The sequence below is a fragment of the Numida meleagris genome, chromosome 4 (genome assembly GCF_002078875.1).
Source record: "Numida meleagris isolate 19003 breed g44 Domestic line chromosome 4, NumMel1.0, whole genome shotgun sequence".
Taxonomy (NCBI): domain Eukaryota; kingdom Metazoa; phylum Chordata; class Aves; order Galliformes; family Numididae; genus Numida; species Numida meleagris.
In genome coordinates this window covers 44,648,601-44,662,687 of record NC_034412.1, presented here as the reverse complement: position 1 = coordinate 44,662,687, position 14,087 = coordinate 44,648,601, and the positions used below count along the sequence as shown (strand labels likewise).

General features: G+C 38.4%; 1 protein-coding gene across 4 annotated transcripts in view; it reads right to left on the bottom strand.

Moving 5' to 3' along the window:
• The window catches only part of ACSL1 (acyl-CoA synthetase long-chain family member 1), a 36,779-nt gene that overhangs the window by 4,846 nt on the left and 17,846 nt on the right, over positions 1 to 14,087 (bottom strand). For all 4 annotated transcript variants that reach the window (XM_021393349.1, XM_021393348.1, XM_021393350.1 and 1 more), the window contains 11 exons: positions 11,984 to 12,083; positions 11,653 to 11,831; positions 9,469 to 9,501; positions 9,244 to 9,295; positions 8,430 to 8,503; positions 7,068 to 7,145; positions 4,942 to 5,076; positions 3,258 to 3,392; positions 2,322 to 2,417; positions 1,177 to 1,249; positions 435 to 523 (listed from right to left, as the gene is read on the bottom strand). In XM_021393349.1, coding sequence (XP_021249024.1) covers positions 435 to 523; positions 1,177 to 1,249; positions 2,322 to 2,417; positions 3,258 to 3,392; positions 4,942 to 5,076; positions 7,068 to 7,145; positions 8,430 to 8,503; positions 9,244 to 9,295; positions 9,469 to 9,501; positions 11,653 to 11,831; positions 11,984 to 12,083 — 1,044 coding nt within the window. The remainder of the gene's footprint in view (positions 1 to 434; positions 524 to 1,176; positions 1,250 to 2,321; positions 2,418 to 3,257; positions 3,393 to 4,941; positions 5,077 to 7,067; positions 7,146 to 8,429; positions 8,504 to 9,243; positions 9,296 to 9,468; positions 9,502 to 11,652; positions 11,832 to 11,983; positions 12,084 to 14,087) is intronic.

The following is a 14,087-nucleotide window of genomic DNA, read 5'->3' as shown; positions in this document are numbered from 1 at the left end:
CATATTTGAGTCCAAACTCACTCCTAATTCAATGAAATTTAATAGTGAGTACAAGAAAAGCATTAAAAATATTTCTTTCAACTTCTTAAGTTTCTTATTACGACAATACATAGTTTCACTAACAACCATACTTTTGAAAGCATATTTAAGATGCAAAAAAAATCACTGCAGAGAACTAGCGATTAGGTCATACGTGCAACTGCGAAGAATCTTATTGCTGTTCTCTACTTGCCAACAGACAGCCTTCTACCAACAAGCCTAAGATAACCCTTCAGCATTTCTGGGAATTAAAATCTAACGATTCATCTCTACTCAAGCAAATAACCAAAACAAAAGGATTACACATGATTTGTGACTGCAAATCGGTTATTTGCTCAGGCAGTTTTTCCTTCTCTTTTCCAAGAAAGAAATCTTGACATTTTGAAATTACTCACCTCACCCTCTCCTTTAGCAGCCAAGTAATTCATTTCTTGTACATCAACAAGCTTTATGATATTGCATGCCATTGGTGCTCCAACATGACCTATTTAACAGAAATTCTTTAATAGCTTGAATAGATTTTTAGTCAGGTTCTTGAAGTAATAAAAAAAGATGGAACAACAATTTCTGGTAACATACCACACCAATACTAGTATAGTAATAGTTTTAATTTGTTGGGTCTATAACATTAAATTCTCAGATATCCCTGAAACATTGTAAACTGAACCATGTAGCCAGGCTCACTATCTTTTTAGTATAACCAGAATCTTCACACTATGGACATTTCAAATTAGCAAAGCTATTACAGTAAATTTCAAGTATCGGGACTATAACAATTTGGGAGCTAAAATTAAAACAGATAACAAATGGAGACTGTTCCAACACTAGAATGCATCGTTTGAACTTCCAGTGTTTATGAACAGATTTCTACTCTACAAGACTAGAAGTTAATACTATAACCTCTTCTCTCCTACATCTACTTCAATTCACAAGGGCAAAGTCTTTTAAAAGTTAAAAAGAATTACTGAACATTGCTAGCTATTTAAGGGTAATTACTCCATAAGAGTTTTTCAAAACTTTCTTACATGACTTGAAAGCTATAGTCTTATTCTTCACAACAGGTATATAAAAGATGAAAATCATGAAGTTGGGGCTTCTATAGCAATCTGAACTTTAACGGGCAAGCAAACACTATACCTGCTGTCCAGTCACCAGGCATTGACAGTGAGCATCCAGCTGTGCATTCAGTCTGTCCATATCCTTCATAAAACTAGGAAGTGAAACCAACACTTATTCAGAATTCTTACTTTTCAGTACAGTTTCTTCATTAACATATTTTGCTTTTTTTCTAATCCAGATTAAATTTGAGTTTAGCATAATCCTCAGTCTCTTCTAAAAATACTGGCATATTAAGAAGTTTTATTGCAATACACACTTTCAAGTAATATTCCACCCTCAGTTCCAATACTTACTCAGTATTTCACAGTATTTCACATGCCATGTGTGACACCTGCATAGATCAGAACTGAAAGTGACAGAGTGCAACAGGAAGAGACTAAGAACAAAGGCACTAGAAATGACTTATTTAAGGACAGGTTTGTCGAAGAAAGCCAGAAACAGAATCCCTATATCTCATCACAGCTCTGTTACTGTATACAAGACAGAATTCTTTTTCTGTGCACAGCATTGCTATACTAGCACACTACTGCAGAAATTCAAGTCACAGAAGCCTCAGTTTTCAGTATTTCAGTGTTTTCTACCCCTGAAACCTATTTCACCATATTTATTCCATCCTGTGCTATTGTTAGATTTAACCTCTTCAGATTTAACCTCAAAAAAGCACGTACTTGGAAGAGGCTTTGCTCAGTTGCATTTCTCTTCAATCTGATTCTACCTAGTCTCATCTTTAAAGCAACAATACTACATGATGTTGAAAAGATCCTCTACAATAGAATCATACAATGACTTCAGTTGGAACAGACTGTAAAGATCATCTAGTTCCAACCTCACTGCTGTGGACAGGGATAGTCCTGTCGTGAATACTTCCGTAAGCACAGCAAGACCCAGAAACTTAATCCAAGAACATAAATTACTGCTTACAGCATTCCATGATTTTCCCCCTTTAGTTTAGATGTTTATATTTCAGTTACTATGAAGCCTTTGAGATGAATACAGAAGTCTCAGAGGTATGAGAATCTCTAGAAGACAGTATGCACTTGTATAGCCTCCAAGAATGCTAGAAAGATACCCATATAATCAGATCACTAGAAATGCTCTTATATTAAGGCTTAAATCAGGTACTTAAAAGCATTATGATTTTAGATTAAGGCTGGGAAACTCACCTGACAGCCAAGAGCTGTTCTCAGGAAGGTCAGTACACTTGCAGATACAGGTGCTGCTCCTGTGATCATTAGCCTTACTCTTCCTCCCAGACTTGCCTACAACAGACACAAGATACTGCAGACACCAAAAGCATTTTAGAGAGATTTCCAGAGGCTTTTTACTTTCTACCTTCAGCTACTATCCACCTACAAGTGCCACCCACCAGTGTTAGACACTAAAGTTTAGAAGTGTTTCTTTAATGGCATCTCTAATACATAGCATCTACAAAGGTTGTGCTGAGGTGTCACTGCAATGCAGACTCAGCCAGAAGCTAAAATAAGTTACAGCCCTGCAGTGTGGGTTTTTACTTAAAACCTGCCTTCTATTGGCTTCTCATACATTCTAAATGCTATAAAAGCAGCCACAGGAGGGTGTTGTACAACCGGAGTTCAGGCTATTGCAAGAGAGTACCAGATACAATACCAGGCACACTTACTAGTGACCAGCAGTGAGGAGACAGTAGGGGATACACATAGTACTAAGTAACTAACATTCAACATTCCTCCTTCAAAGGAGGGGGTTCGCTTTTAAAGAAGGAAGCACCAGACTTTTAGAGTAACTCCCCTAATGCCATTATCTGATACAATAAGAACAGGAGTAATGGAACAAGAGTTTAATTTTACTCTGAGTAGCCACATAGTCTTTAATGAGCAATGAAAGCCATACAACACTGTAACGATCATATCAAATTCAGCAATTGCAAAGTGATACCTATAAACTACAAAGTAGATGGGATATATGATGCTTCAGACTCCAGAATTAAGAGCACATCATACTCCTGTTCTTTATGAAAGTAAGCACATTCGGAGTTCTTTTCAAGATAAAAATGAAGACAAATGAAACAGTAAAAAGAGATTCAATATCCATACCACAAAGACCTAGACTACCAAGTATACCTGTATTTTTCGGAAGATAACTTTATCCCAGAAACTGTTGTTTCTAATTATACCACTTCTAAGTTCTGCTTCTTTCCTCTTGGAAGCAAAATCCAGCATCCACTTCTTCAATGATGTATCCGCCTGTCCAAAAATCTATTTAAAAGATTATATAATTAGAGTCTCAGACTATTGCACTCTTTTCCTTACAGTAGTATGCATAAAGACTCAAGAGTGAAAAACAAGCAGTTAGACAACTATTAGTAAGCATGATAATTCTGATATTTGTGATCTGGCCTCTTTACCTTTTGTGTTCATTTAAATTGGCACTGAATTCTCTTCCCAGCCAACTGGGCACAACATTTCCATGAGTGAGTTAATATATTGAAAAAATACATTGATATAAAAGCAAGCGAACACATTAGTTTTTATTCAAGCTTGGTTGAAATGCAAGTTTATAACAACAAGGATTATGCGCAAGTACATACACACCTCAAAACCTTTTCTAGGAGGCAGATCTTATCAGAAATGCCTAATAGCAATTTGTCTTGCATATATAAGCTTGCTTTTTAGATTGTTTTTAAAGGCTCCTTCTGGTTGTTCTCAGAAAGCTACAGAGCAGAATTAACACCAGACCAATACTAGCATATTCACGGAGAGACAGACCCAGCAGCTCTTCACCATTATGGTGTTTCCCACCTTAGTTTTCCACTTGCTAACTTTACATGCCAGGCCACTACAGGGCTGTGAGAGGCTGGAACTGTGCCTGAGAAGCATGAAACCTATCATAGCATCATGGACAACAAGAGAACACAATGAAAGAAGAAAGGAGACCCAAGCCTTATCCCTGTTTCTAGAATTCCAATACAGAACACTGGAGCAGAACAAGAGGCAAAGTTCTAAGCACTACAGGCAAGTGGTCTTGGGATTTCCTCCCCTTCCCAAGGCATCAGAGTTGTGCTATTGTTCTTGGGGCAAAACAGAAGTGTTGCATTACTTGCTGTTCTTCTAGTCTCATGAAAGAGACAGCACAGACAGGTTTGCATTTGTTCAGCAACCACAGACTACTTGTATCCTTCAGCTCCTCTGCCTGTACCCTGAGAGGTCAACCATCTGTATACAGAAAGGATCATTTAAAATCCTCCATTAAAAGGGCCAAGAAAGACTCTACTTCTGAATTCCCATTGCAGAAGACACTGAGAAGGCAAGCAGCAAGCATAGAAGAGAATGGGTCTATTGACACACTGTCTCTCCAACACTTCAGACTGGCTGGTTTGTAGTTCTCCCTTCTAGAAATCGCTGGCTGCTATGTAGGAAACTTGTACGTGTCCATGCAAACATAGCAGACACCTGACCTTGATTTGCAAATCCCCTTCCATGAGTCAGCTACTAGAAATGCAGCATGCAGATGCTAAGCCTCAAGCTCATGGTGTAGACTGGACTTCAGCTTGCTCAAAGCAAAACACTAAGTCCTTAACAAAGTTGGAGGGAATCAAGTCTCCTAGTCAGACTTTTCTACGCCAGTACTGGCTGCCTGAAAATGCTTTAATACATTCAGTACTACTCCCTGTACTTTCTGCTCTTTTAGAAAGACACAGTAGTTCATTAGCATCCCAGAACACAACAATTACTTCTGCCACGTCAGCACAGACTTCAGGAAGTCCCTCAAAACCCTGAACAGCTCTAGACTCAGATTTAGACTTACCTTGTCAAACATTCTGTTCAACAGTCGTGGTACTACTGGAAATACAGTTGGCTGTAGTGTTTTTAGGTCATCCATAAGTAGTCTGATATCTCCTTGAAAGAACCCTATCCGAGCTCCATGGCATAAAACTACACACTGACAGAGAAAAGTGAAATCTCTTAAAACATGTATAATGTATGATGCATTTAAACTATATGCATATTACTTTTTTATTTTTTATTTTTTTTTAAAATGTGGAGTGGACTGTGTGGGATCCACTGATGTGGACAAGTTCTGCAGCATTCTCTGACTATTAGATGAAACTGAAAAGATCAAATGGCAAGACATCTGTTGTACATGGGCCAAAGATTTGGATAGAAATAAATACTGCACAAAAGCCCCTGACCAGAAAAAGCAGTTAGCCAAGTAAGGTAGTGCCAGAAACTCAGAGGTAGCAAAAGATTCTAAGTTTTATCTAACAAGCTTACTCAAAACAATACCAGAACTTTCTTTGTTTGTACTAGAAAATTATCCATTAAAGTCAGATTCCTGCAGTGTGCTACATGCGTAGTATTCTCCTGCACTCTAGTTTTCCTTCCTGTTTCAGAACAAGCATGCAAACAGAATTTCCTGTTAGGTGATTGAGATGCTTGTTGGAAAGTGTAAGCAGAGCCACTGCTTATTTCTGCATCATTTTAGACTTGCATCAATGGAAGCCGACTTAATCCTGCAGCATTCTATGTTCTGTTATTCTAGAAGCTCCACCCACCACACCTATACAACCTTTCTATTTTGTTTGAGTTTTACTTATTCCTTTTTAATAGCATCCCTACTCATTTGTGTTTCCCTGTACCTACTAGCTTTTTATTTCTTCTCCCTCCTCCTCAACACTTCTTCCTTCATTCTCTGCCATATGTTCTTACTGTTTCTGCATGAGATGTGCTAAGTTGTCTCTTTTCTTCACCTGTGTTTTGACACTATCTGCTAAGCAGCAGCAAATCTGTGAGGGCAGCAACCATCTCTGCTAGGCAAGAACATGTTTGTCATGTCAAGTTCACTGACCACCTAGCTAGCTTCCTTAGGAAGCCTGGATCAGCTAATGGCAGCTTTGCAAGAGCAACACTCAGGGCAGTTTCTCACAGACCCTGTATTCATACCTACTTAAGAGTAACAACCTATTTTTCTAAATGCTTTCTTGCTTATCTCCTTAAGTAGACACGTGTAAACTTAGTATAGCTCTCCAAAAGAAGAATATAGAAGAAAGTGCTTGGATCTCTCATTTTATCTTTTAAAACATCTTTTTCTATTGTATGGTTAAGAGCTGTTGTCTACAGAGCTTGTACCTTCTGGTAAAGACAGACAACAGTAAAACAGACACTGAAGTATAACTGTTACCAAGGTTACCAAGAGAATGAAGTGCTGAAATCTCAAGGACACCTATACACTTCGCTTAGGCTAGATCTACTCAGTCTAGATAATATACACACAAAAATGTATTATGTACATATATAGATCTAAGCCTTTCAGTAGAAAGCTCAGGACTCCTACGATAATTGTGGAAAAATTTCTCTCCCTACACATGTTTTCACGCTTGCATAGAGGTCATTTATTCCCTTATATGAACTGGGACACAATCGGCTTCAACGTTCATGTTTGGTATTCCACTTAAGGGAGCTAGGTTAATTGAACTTTAAGTAGAACTATTAATGTTTATGATTCAACATCTGTGCCTCTATTACACATAACACATTTGAGGAAATTTATCCCAATTGCATATTGCTTAGTAAAGATCTTTCAACCCATGACTAAAATTGCCAGCATTAAGACAGCCCTGAACCCCCTCATCCCCAGAAGTGAGGCTCCAGGTTTTGCCTTACAGGCAAGAAAGACTATTCAAGAAAACTTTGTCACTAAATGGCACTGAACGCCAAACTGTTTTCTTCCAGGAAATGAAAATTTAACTGAAACAAAATCCCTCTCTTGTTATTAAAGTTTCTTGGAAGCAATAGTAAGCAAAACTAATTTTAAGTTTGTTAAGAGAGTAGAACACCACCTTATACAATTAATGTTTATATAACTTTGCAGATTAAAGAATAGCATGAAATTCTAGTGTTGCATTGATAGCTCTGTGAAATAAACATGCCTACCTCAACGATTCTCTCAAACATATGAGCCAAGGGCAGGAATGATATCAGAACATCTTCAGGGGTAGGTATAAATGTTTTCTGAAAGTGAAGGTGTTAAGCAAAACAGAAATATTTTTGTTAAGCTAAATAATGAAACCAGGCACCTGAACTCTAGAGCACAGCCCTCACATCAGTTTTGTTTGATATGGAGCTGTGCCATCTCTCATTCATTAAAGAGTCTATATGTACTCAAAGTCATTGCTGTAATCCTGTTACATCTAGGTACAATAAGTGCTCTGATTATAACATATGTATATGATTATGAATAGAAACAAGTTCTGAGAGAAGCTACATAAAGTTCCAGCATACACATTGCAGAGGATAGTGCGGAGATTGAAGTAATTTGTCATGGGGGGGTAAAAAATACATTCACTGTAGGTCACAAAAGTTCATTTACCCAATTTACCGTAAGACTAATATTAAACATACATCACATGATCTAATCATGAGACCAGTTGCTTAATTTAGAATTAATTCCATATGCAGTGTACGCAAAGTAGATATGCCAGAACTTCTGCATGAGAAGCCTGCTTTTCTCCACATGCTCCTGGCCTACAATACCCTAAGTACAGAAGGATTTTGCCACCGGGGGGGGGGGGGTTGAAATACAGTCCTCTGCCCATAGTCTCCCCATTAAGACAACAGCATGTAACAACATGCCAGCAGCCACAGCTGAAGACACCAGCCCACTTCTAACTAAGCAAAATGGGCTTTGGCAGCAGTGCAATTATGCTATTCTAAACTTCCATACTGATGAACATCCAAGAGGAACAGTCCAAGTGTTACCCCATGGCCCAACTTCTGCCACATCCACACAACTAGAAGTAGAGCTGCAAGTTCCCAAGCTGTGTTGGACCAATGGTTATAATGCAGTAGTATCAGCTTGGTGGGGTGGGGAGGGGGATGAACATCCCCCAGAAGAGCTAGCAGATCTGCATTAATTCAAGAGCAATACTCAGTTGCTATTCCTGGTCCACAACAAGTTACATAGATAAAAGAACTGAGGAGGAGCTGACTGAAGAAAAAACTGGAATCCATGCAACTAAATCTATTCAAGTCTTAGAACTTCATTCAGTCCTGCATGGGGAAATAAAATCTGTCAGGTTTAACATAAGTTACATTATGCAGCTTCTCTCACTCCCTACAAAGGGAAAGAAAGGGGCCTTCAGTAAAGACTGACTTCTGAACAAACATGGATTGGGTGCTGTCAAGTTACATTTTCAATTCAATCTTACTACTTCAATATTGTGACTAAAGTTAGTGAAATTTTAGCGTTGCTCCCCTTCATGCAAGTAAAGCCAGAATGTTAACTTTGCAGTTTACCTCCGTAGTTTTCAGAAAAGCTGAAGAATTGCTGACTATATTTTTATGAGTGATCATAGCTCCCTTGGGGTTTCCTAAAGAAAAAGCACATCAGTACGCAACAGTGAATTTTTCTTAGATTCTTTTAATTACCAAGCACAAATAAAATCAAACTAATAGCATTTCAATCAGTCCCATCTTGGGCATTAAAGAAAAGAACTAGATAACATGTTTTTAAGAAAACTATTCCCAACTAAAGTACTAAGTTTGTGTATAAGTACCCAAATTTAATAAAGAGAACAAATCTAGAAACAGACATGTTTTAGATAAGCTTCTCGAATTCAAAATTCAACACTTCTGTGAAGATGCGGCTATTAGGCTCAGACAACTCTGCTCTTAAGTGTGCTTTAGAAGTGTAACCAATGTCACTGTATTCTTCCTTTTTACTCCCTATTAGTGTTGGATAGTCATATGCTTCACATTCGTGAGTTATCTACAAACCTGGCTTTGTTTTGGTTCTTCAGCAAGGAAGCACAGTGCTTATGAGCTAAAGAATAACTTCTGCTACTAGAAAAAACATGAAGTTAGAGCCAGAGCCTGACAGTAATACAGTTTAAGTACCAAAAGTGTAAGACCCCTACCTGACAATACTGCAACTCTGTATTAATCAACAGGAAAAACTGAAGTAAGCCTTATCAGAACTTTCCTGGCTGCTACTTGCCAAAAAAAAAGTTGCAGCAGCAGGGGAGAGTCTTGGAAAAGAAAGTAGGAGGGCTTCCTGAGTTAGTTTTGCACATACAGGATAATAAATCATGCAGAATGTACTTAGGCATACCTGTTGTTCCACTGGTGAAACAGATGACTGCTAGATCTTCTGGCTTTGGAGGCTACGAGAATTTAGAAAGCATTAGCATGGTTAAGATTGCTAGAAGAGATTAACTTGCATAAGACTTTGAAATACTAGTGTTACTTTTGAGCTATAGGAGACATCATTATACAGACCAAGCTAGCAAATCTCCCTAACTTCAGATTAAATTGCTTGAATTAACTGCATACTTACCATAGGTTTTTGTCTGTGTGCTTTTCCCAGTTCCTACAGTAAGAAGAGGGAGACACATGAGTCATGAGCACATTACTTTTGCAAGACCATAACATTCCATCATTAGACTGCCAGTTAAGGCTTTTTTTTTTCAGAAACTTACAGAAGCAGAACAAAGGCCGTAAGGGACATTTTAAAGAATACAGGAGAGTTAGTGTGTTCTACAAATACAACAATAACTAGAATTCATAGAATTCACCCTACCCCCTTCTACCTAGTAAGCCAGCAGCCTTTCATGAGAGAAGCTCAAGGTTAAGCAGTGTAATGACAAATCACAGCACACAGTCAATCCAACACCTCACTCAGAAGATGCGTGCCACTGAACAAGCAAAGCAGCATTCATCTCAGTAAGCACCTTGCAGGTACATCAACACTACTTACGACAAGTGAGACTGAAGTTTCCCCAGGAAGGGTCACTGGTGATTTACAGCCTTTTATACTGATGTTTAAGGGCTTCAGTAAGCTTAAAACTGACCTTTTGTTAAATACAGTTTTGCCCTCTGAGCACAAATGCATCAACTTGGTCATTGCCTTTACATTCCAAGTCCACAGGAGTATTATCATGCATTCCTTTATTAGCCCTAGCTTTCCTCATGCATGGGTAATTTTTAGATCTCTGGATTACCCATATACATCAAAGTTTACAGAAAAAAGGAACATCTGGAAACAGTTAAACTGTAAGCTTGCCTTTTTGAAACAGTGCCATTACATAAAAAAGTTGCCACTATGACAACATGCTGTCTACCCAAAACAACAGCATCTGCATTTCAAGTGCCACTGGCAGCTCAATACCTCTCTACAGTCTGTTTTGAGTGAGACCCAGTATTTATTTTTGATACACAGCTGAGATCTCTACACACTTTTATACTTATTACTACATTAACCCCAACCATCAAGTGTTCTTATAACAGCATTGTAAAGATCTTAACATGTTACTGAAAGTAGTTACATAAGCATTTAGGCTAAGTATTTTCCCCCTAGGTTTTGCTTTTCTGTAGCAAGATGATTCAGCGGGAAGTATCCTCCCATACTAAAACTAGAGTTCAACTCAAGGAAAGAAGCTGATTTTAGTGTACCAATCTATTAATGCAGGTTTTTCCCCACCCCATGCAATACAACCCATTTCCCACTGAGTCTCAGCATTTTAGAAGTCACTTACTCTGAATCACATCTTTCAACCTGGCAGCCTCGCTGAGGTTAGTTAGCTAAGACACAGTTCCCCATATAGTGTAAGATGACATGCTGGCAGTTATGCATTATTATCAGAAGGTGGCTCTGTTAACCTAGCAGTTAAGATTGCCATGAGAACAAGTTCAGTCAAATTGTGGGTTCCCCTCCCTTTAAAACAAAAAAGCAACAAAAACCCCACCAATTACTGACACTCCTACAGCAGAAGTCAAGCACAATTATTTGGAGATACTTGGGTCCCAGTAAGCCAAGCCTTCGCTAGCACTCCACTTGTAATCAGGCTAAACCCTGTTTCACAGTAAATATGAATTTCACACAATCTGCAGCTGAGATATTTTCCTAAATAATGATGTTACAGAACAAAATTGCACAAGAGATCCATGCAGACAAAATAACTACAAGCAAGAAAAATAAAAACTAAGACTGGAACATTAAGAGGCTAAGGAAGACAGTTTTCACTCCTAAAATCTGAATGTCACAACAATACTATAAGCTTACCCCAGAACATAATACTACCATTCTCCTGCTTGAGGAAACATCTACTGTCATTTTACAGGAGAAGATGCTATTTTTTACTACATTACAAAAGCCTACACAAACTCTTTGAAATTAGTACTTCTGGAATATTACTCATAGCGTACAGCACAGAATCACACATTTGCAGGGGTTGGAAGGGACCTCTAGAGATCAAGTTCTGCCACTCATGCCAGCCAGGTTTTATGTTCAGATCTGATGTTACATGTGGACCATGCTTTTCCATCACTTTGCGTATATGCTTTGACGCTCAGTATTGTGAAATAACACTAGCAAGTTATTTCCCTTTTTCCTGTCTCTTGCATTTAAGTTTAAGCATTTTGAAATGAATCCAGTGATTAACAGTGAACTCTGTTCAGTAGACACTGTCTCATTCTTCCATAAGAAAGTGAGAGATTAAAGCAGTAGATTGAGCATGCTTACCTCTATTTCCCTCATGCTGAAGATTTCTACCCCACACTTCTTGCCACGTTCCGCAAGATCTGTGCCAAAAGGCTCCATGATCACAATGGTGCTGAGGATTGGAGTTTCCCCCTTTTCTACAGCAGTTAGCAGAAGTTTAGCCTTGTCAGGTGTGTCACAGAAAACCAGTGATAAGTCAGCTGATGAAGGAGAACAGTGTTATTAGTGACAAGTTCAGACTAGATCCGTACTACAGAAGTCAATAATGGAAGACCTCTGAAGGCAACTAGTTTTGTCCTTAGTCAGGTCCACCATCATACATTCAGATGCTGAACTAATAGAAATGTCCTACCTTTGTTCACAATGTAAGTAATCGCTTCAGTTCCCAGTGTATCGTAGAGTGGCACCACCACCATGGAGTATGTATAGCAACTCTGTTCAATGATAACCCACTGCACAAAATAGAAGAGATGCAAGTCACTGTTTTTACTTAAACTTCCAAGAAAGAATCACTGGCATTATAATAATTATGCTATTAGGACAAAGTTCATTTGGACAAACTCTAACAAAACTAAAATTGCTCTTAAGAGCAGTTCAAGTAGTCTTAAAAGAACAATTAACACACATTATCTAACTCCTTAATTTACTTCTAAGAGTAGGAAACTGAGTAGGAATACAATACTGTTTCCTGTCTTTAGGTTATCAAGGAAGCCACTGAAGCCTTCAATATTTCATATTATCATTTATGTATCAATAAAGGACTTGTTCTAAGATCCTACACACATAGTATATTTTCACCTGTACATTATGTGCATGCATCTCATTTGAGGGCCAGACATGCAATATATGCAGATAACGCAGAATTCAGAGTTCCCTGGAAAATCATCCCCAGAAAGTTTTTCTCAAGACTAACCATTCCCCTTTAAAGGGGTCCAATTTTGTACCACATTTTCCAAGAAGTGGACATCCCTGCAAGCTGCAATTAGAATGATGCATGTGCTAACAAACATAATAAAACTGTTGCAGTCTTATTCTGAGGCAATAATTCACAGTAAGCCAGGCTTCATCACAAGTACTGTCAAGGCTAGACTTGTGTGGCTCTTTCTTTGGAGTAGCTATTGGGTACAGCTCGTAAACAACTGGCTACATCAAAAAATAGTGTTATACATGACTCCTGGAGTGGGAGCCTCCAGATGCATAAAGAAGCCAGGGGAACTGGAACACTTCAATTTCTCCCCCAGCAGTGACAAAACTACTCAGACAGTACCTTTAGCTAGTTCCAGTTAGCTGAACAAAACATGCATCTTTAGAAGTTACTAGAACTTACAATTCAGCAAGGATTGCATTAACAGAAAAGTGTTTGTTTCCCTTCCCATTTTCTCCAAAACTGTGTCACACTTTTCCCAGTGCTTTCACAGGATGCTCGCTAGTTACCTCACTCTAAATAATGACAAGCATCATTCAGCTGATTATTCCATACAGGATCCAATATAGAAGTTATGTTAATAAGGATGCCAACTCTCAGCATTATGAGCTGTTTATTTTGGCAAGTTTCCTAAATTAAGTTCTACAGTGATTCAGACAGTCTTAAACACAGTGAATTTTTTGGAGGGCATTTATGTAATATGTACGTTGTATACCTTCTCTCCCAAAATAAATCTGATAAAATTAGTACAATTCCAGCTAACTTACTGGTATGTCTTATATCTGCGTTAAAGATACAGTAGGCACATCTACATGATGAGGTCTACAAGACTTTTCCCCTAGACAGCATCTACCTGCCCACCCCTGGAGGTGTTCAGGGCCTCCAGCCTTGATTCGATGGGGGGGACAACCCTGTCATCCACAGCAGAGGGAAAGGGGGAGGTGGAACTAGATATTTAAGGTTCCTTCCAACCTAAGCCACTGTATGATTCTATGATAGACATAGATTCTATAATAGACATAACCAAAGGGGGCAGCTGTACAGCAGTTTCAATTTTAGTTCTTTTGATGTAGGTACGTCTACTACAGTAACAAACTTCGGAAGCTGCGCACAGTTAAAGCTTCCCATTATAGCCTCCAACCATTCATGCATACTATGACTGTCAAGACAAGCACCAATATCCTATTTTCTGGACCACCATTACATTTTTCTTCCTTCTTAGCTTTTGAAGTTAAAACCATATTTAAATAGAACTATTAAACCTCAACACTTCAGCTCTCTCAAAACCCAAGCAGATAGTACTGAATAGAGACAGCAGGCTAGGAGTTTCAATTTCTTTCCGGATAGGGATGTGATCTTCTCCTAAGAGAAACTGCATATTTCATTGTGCTGTTTTCTCAATCGAAAAGACTATTTCTTTGCATGCAGAAGAGATTCTGCTTTCCAGTTACACAAAATAAAAGTAGATTTTATTAATCCAGATTTATTTTTCTAGTGAAAATTTAAGGTAACATGCTAGGATTTCAACTCC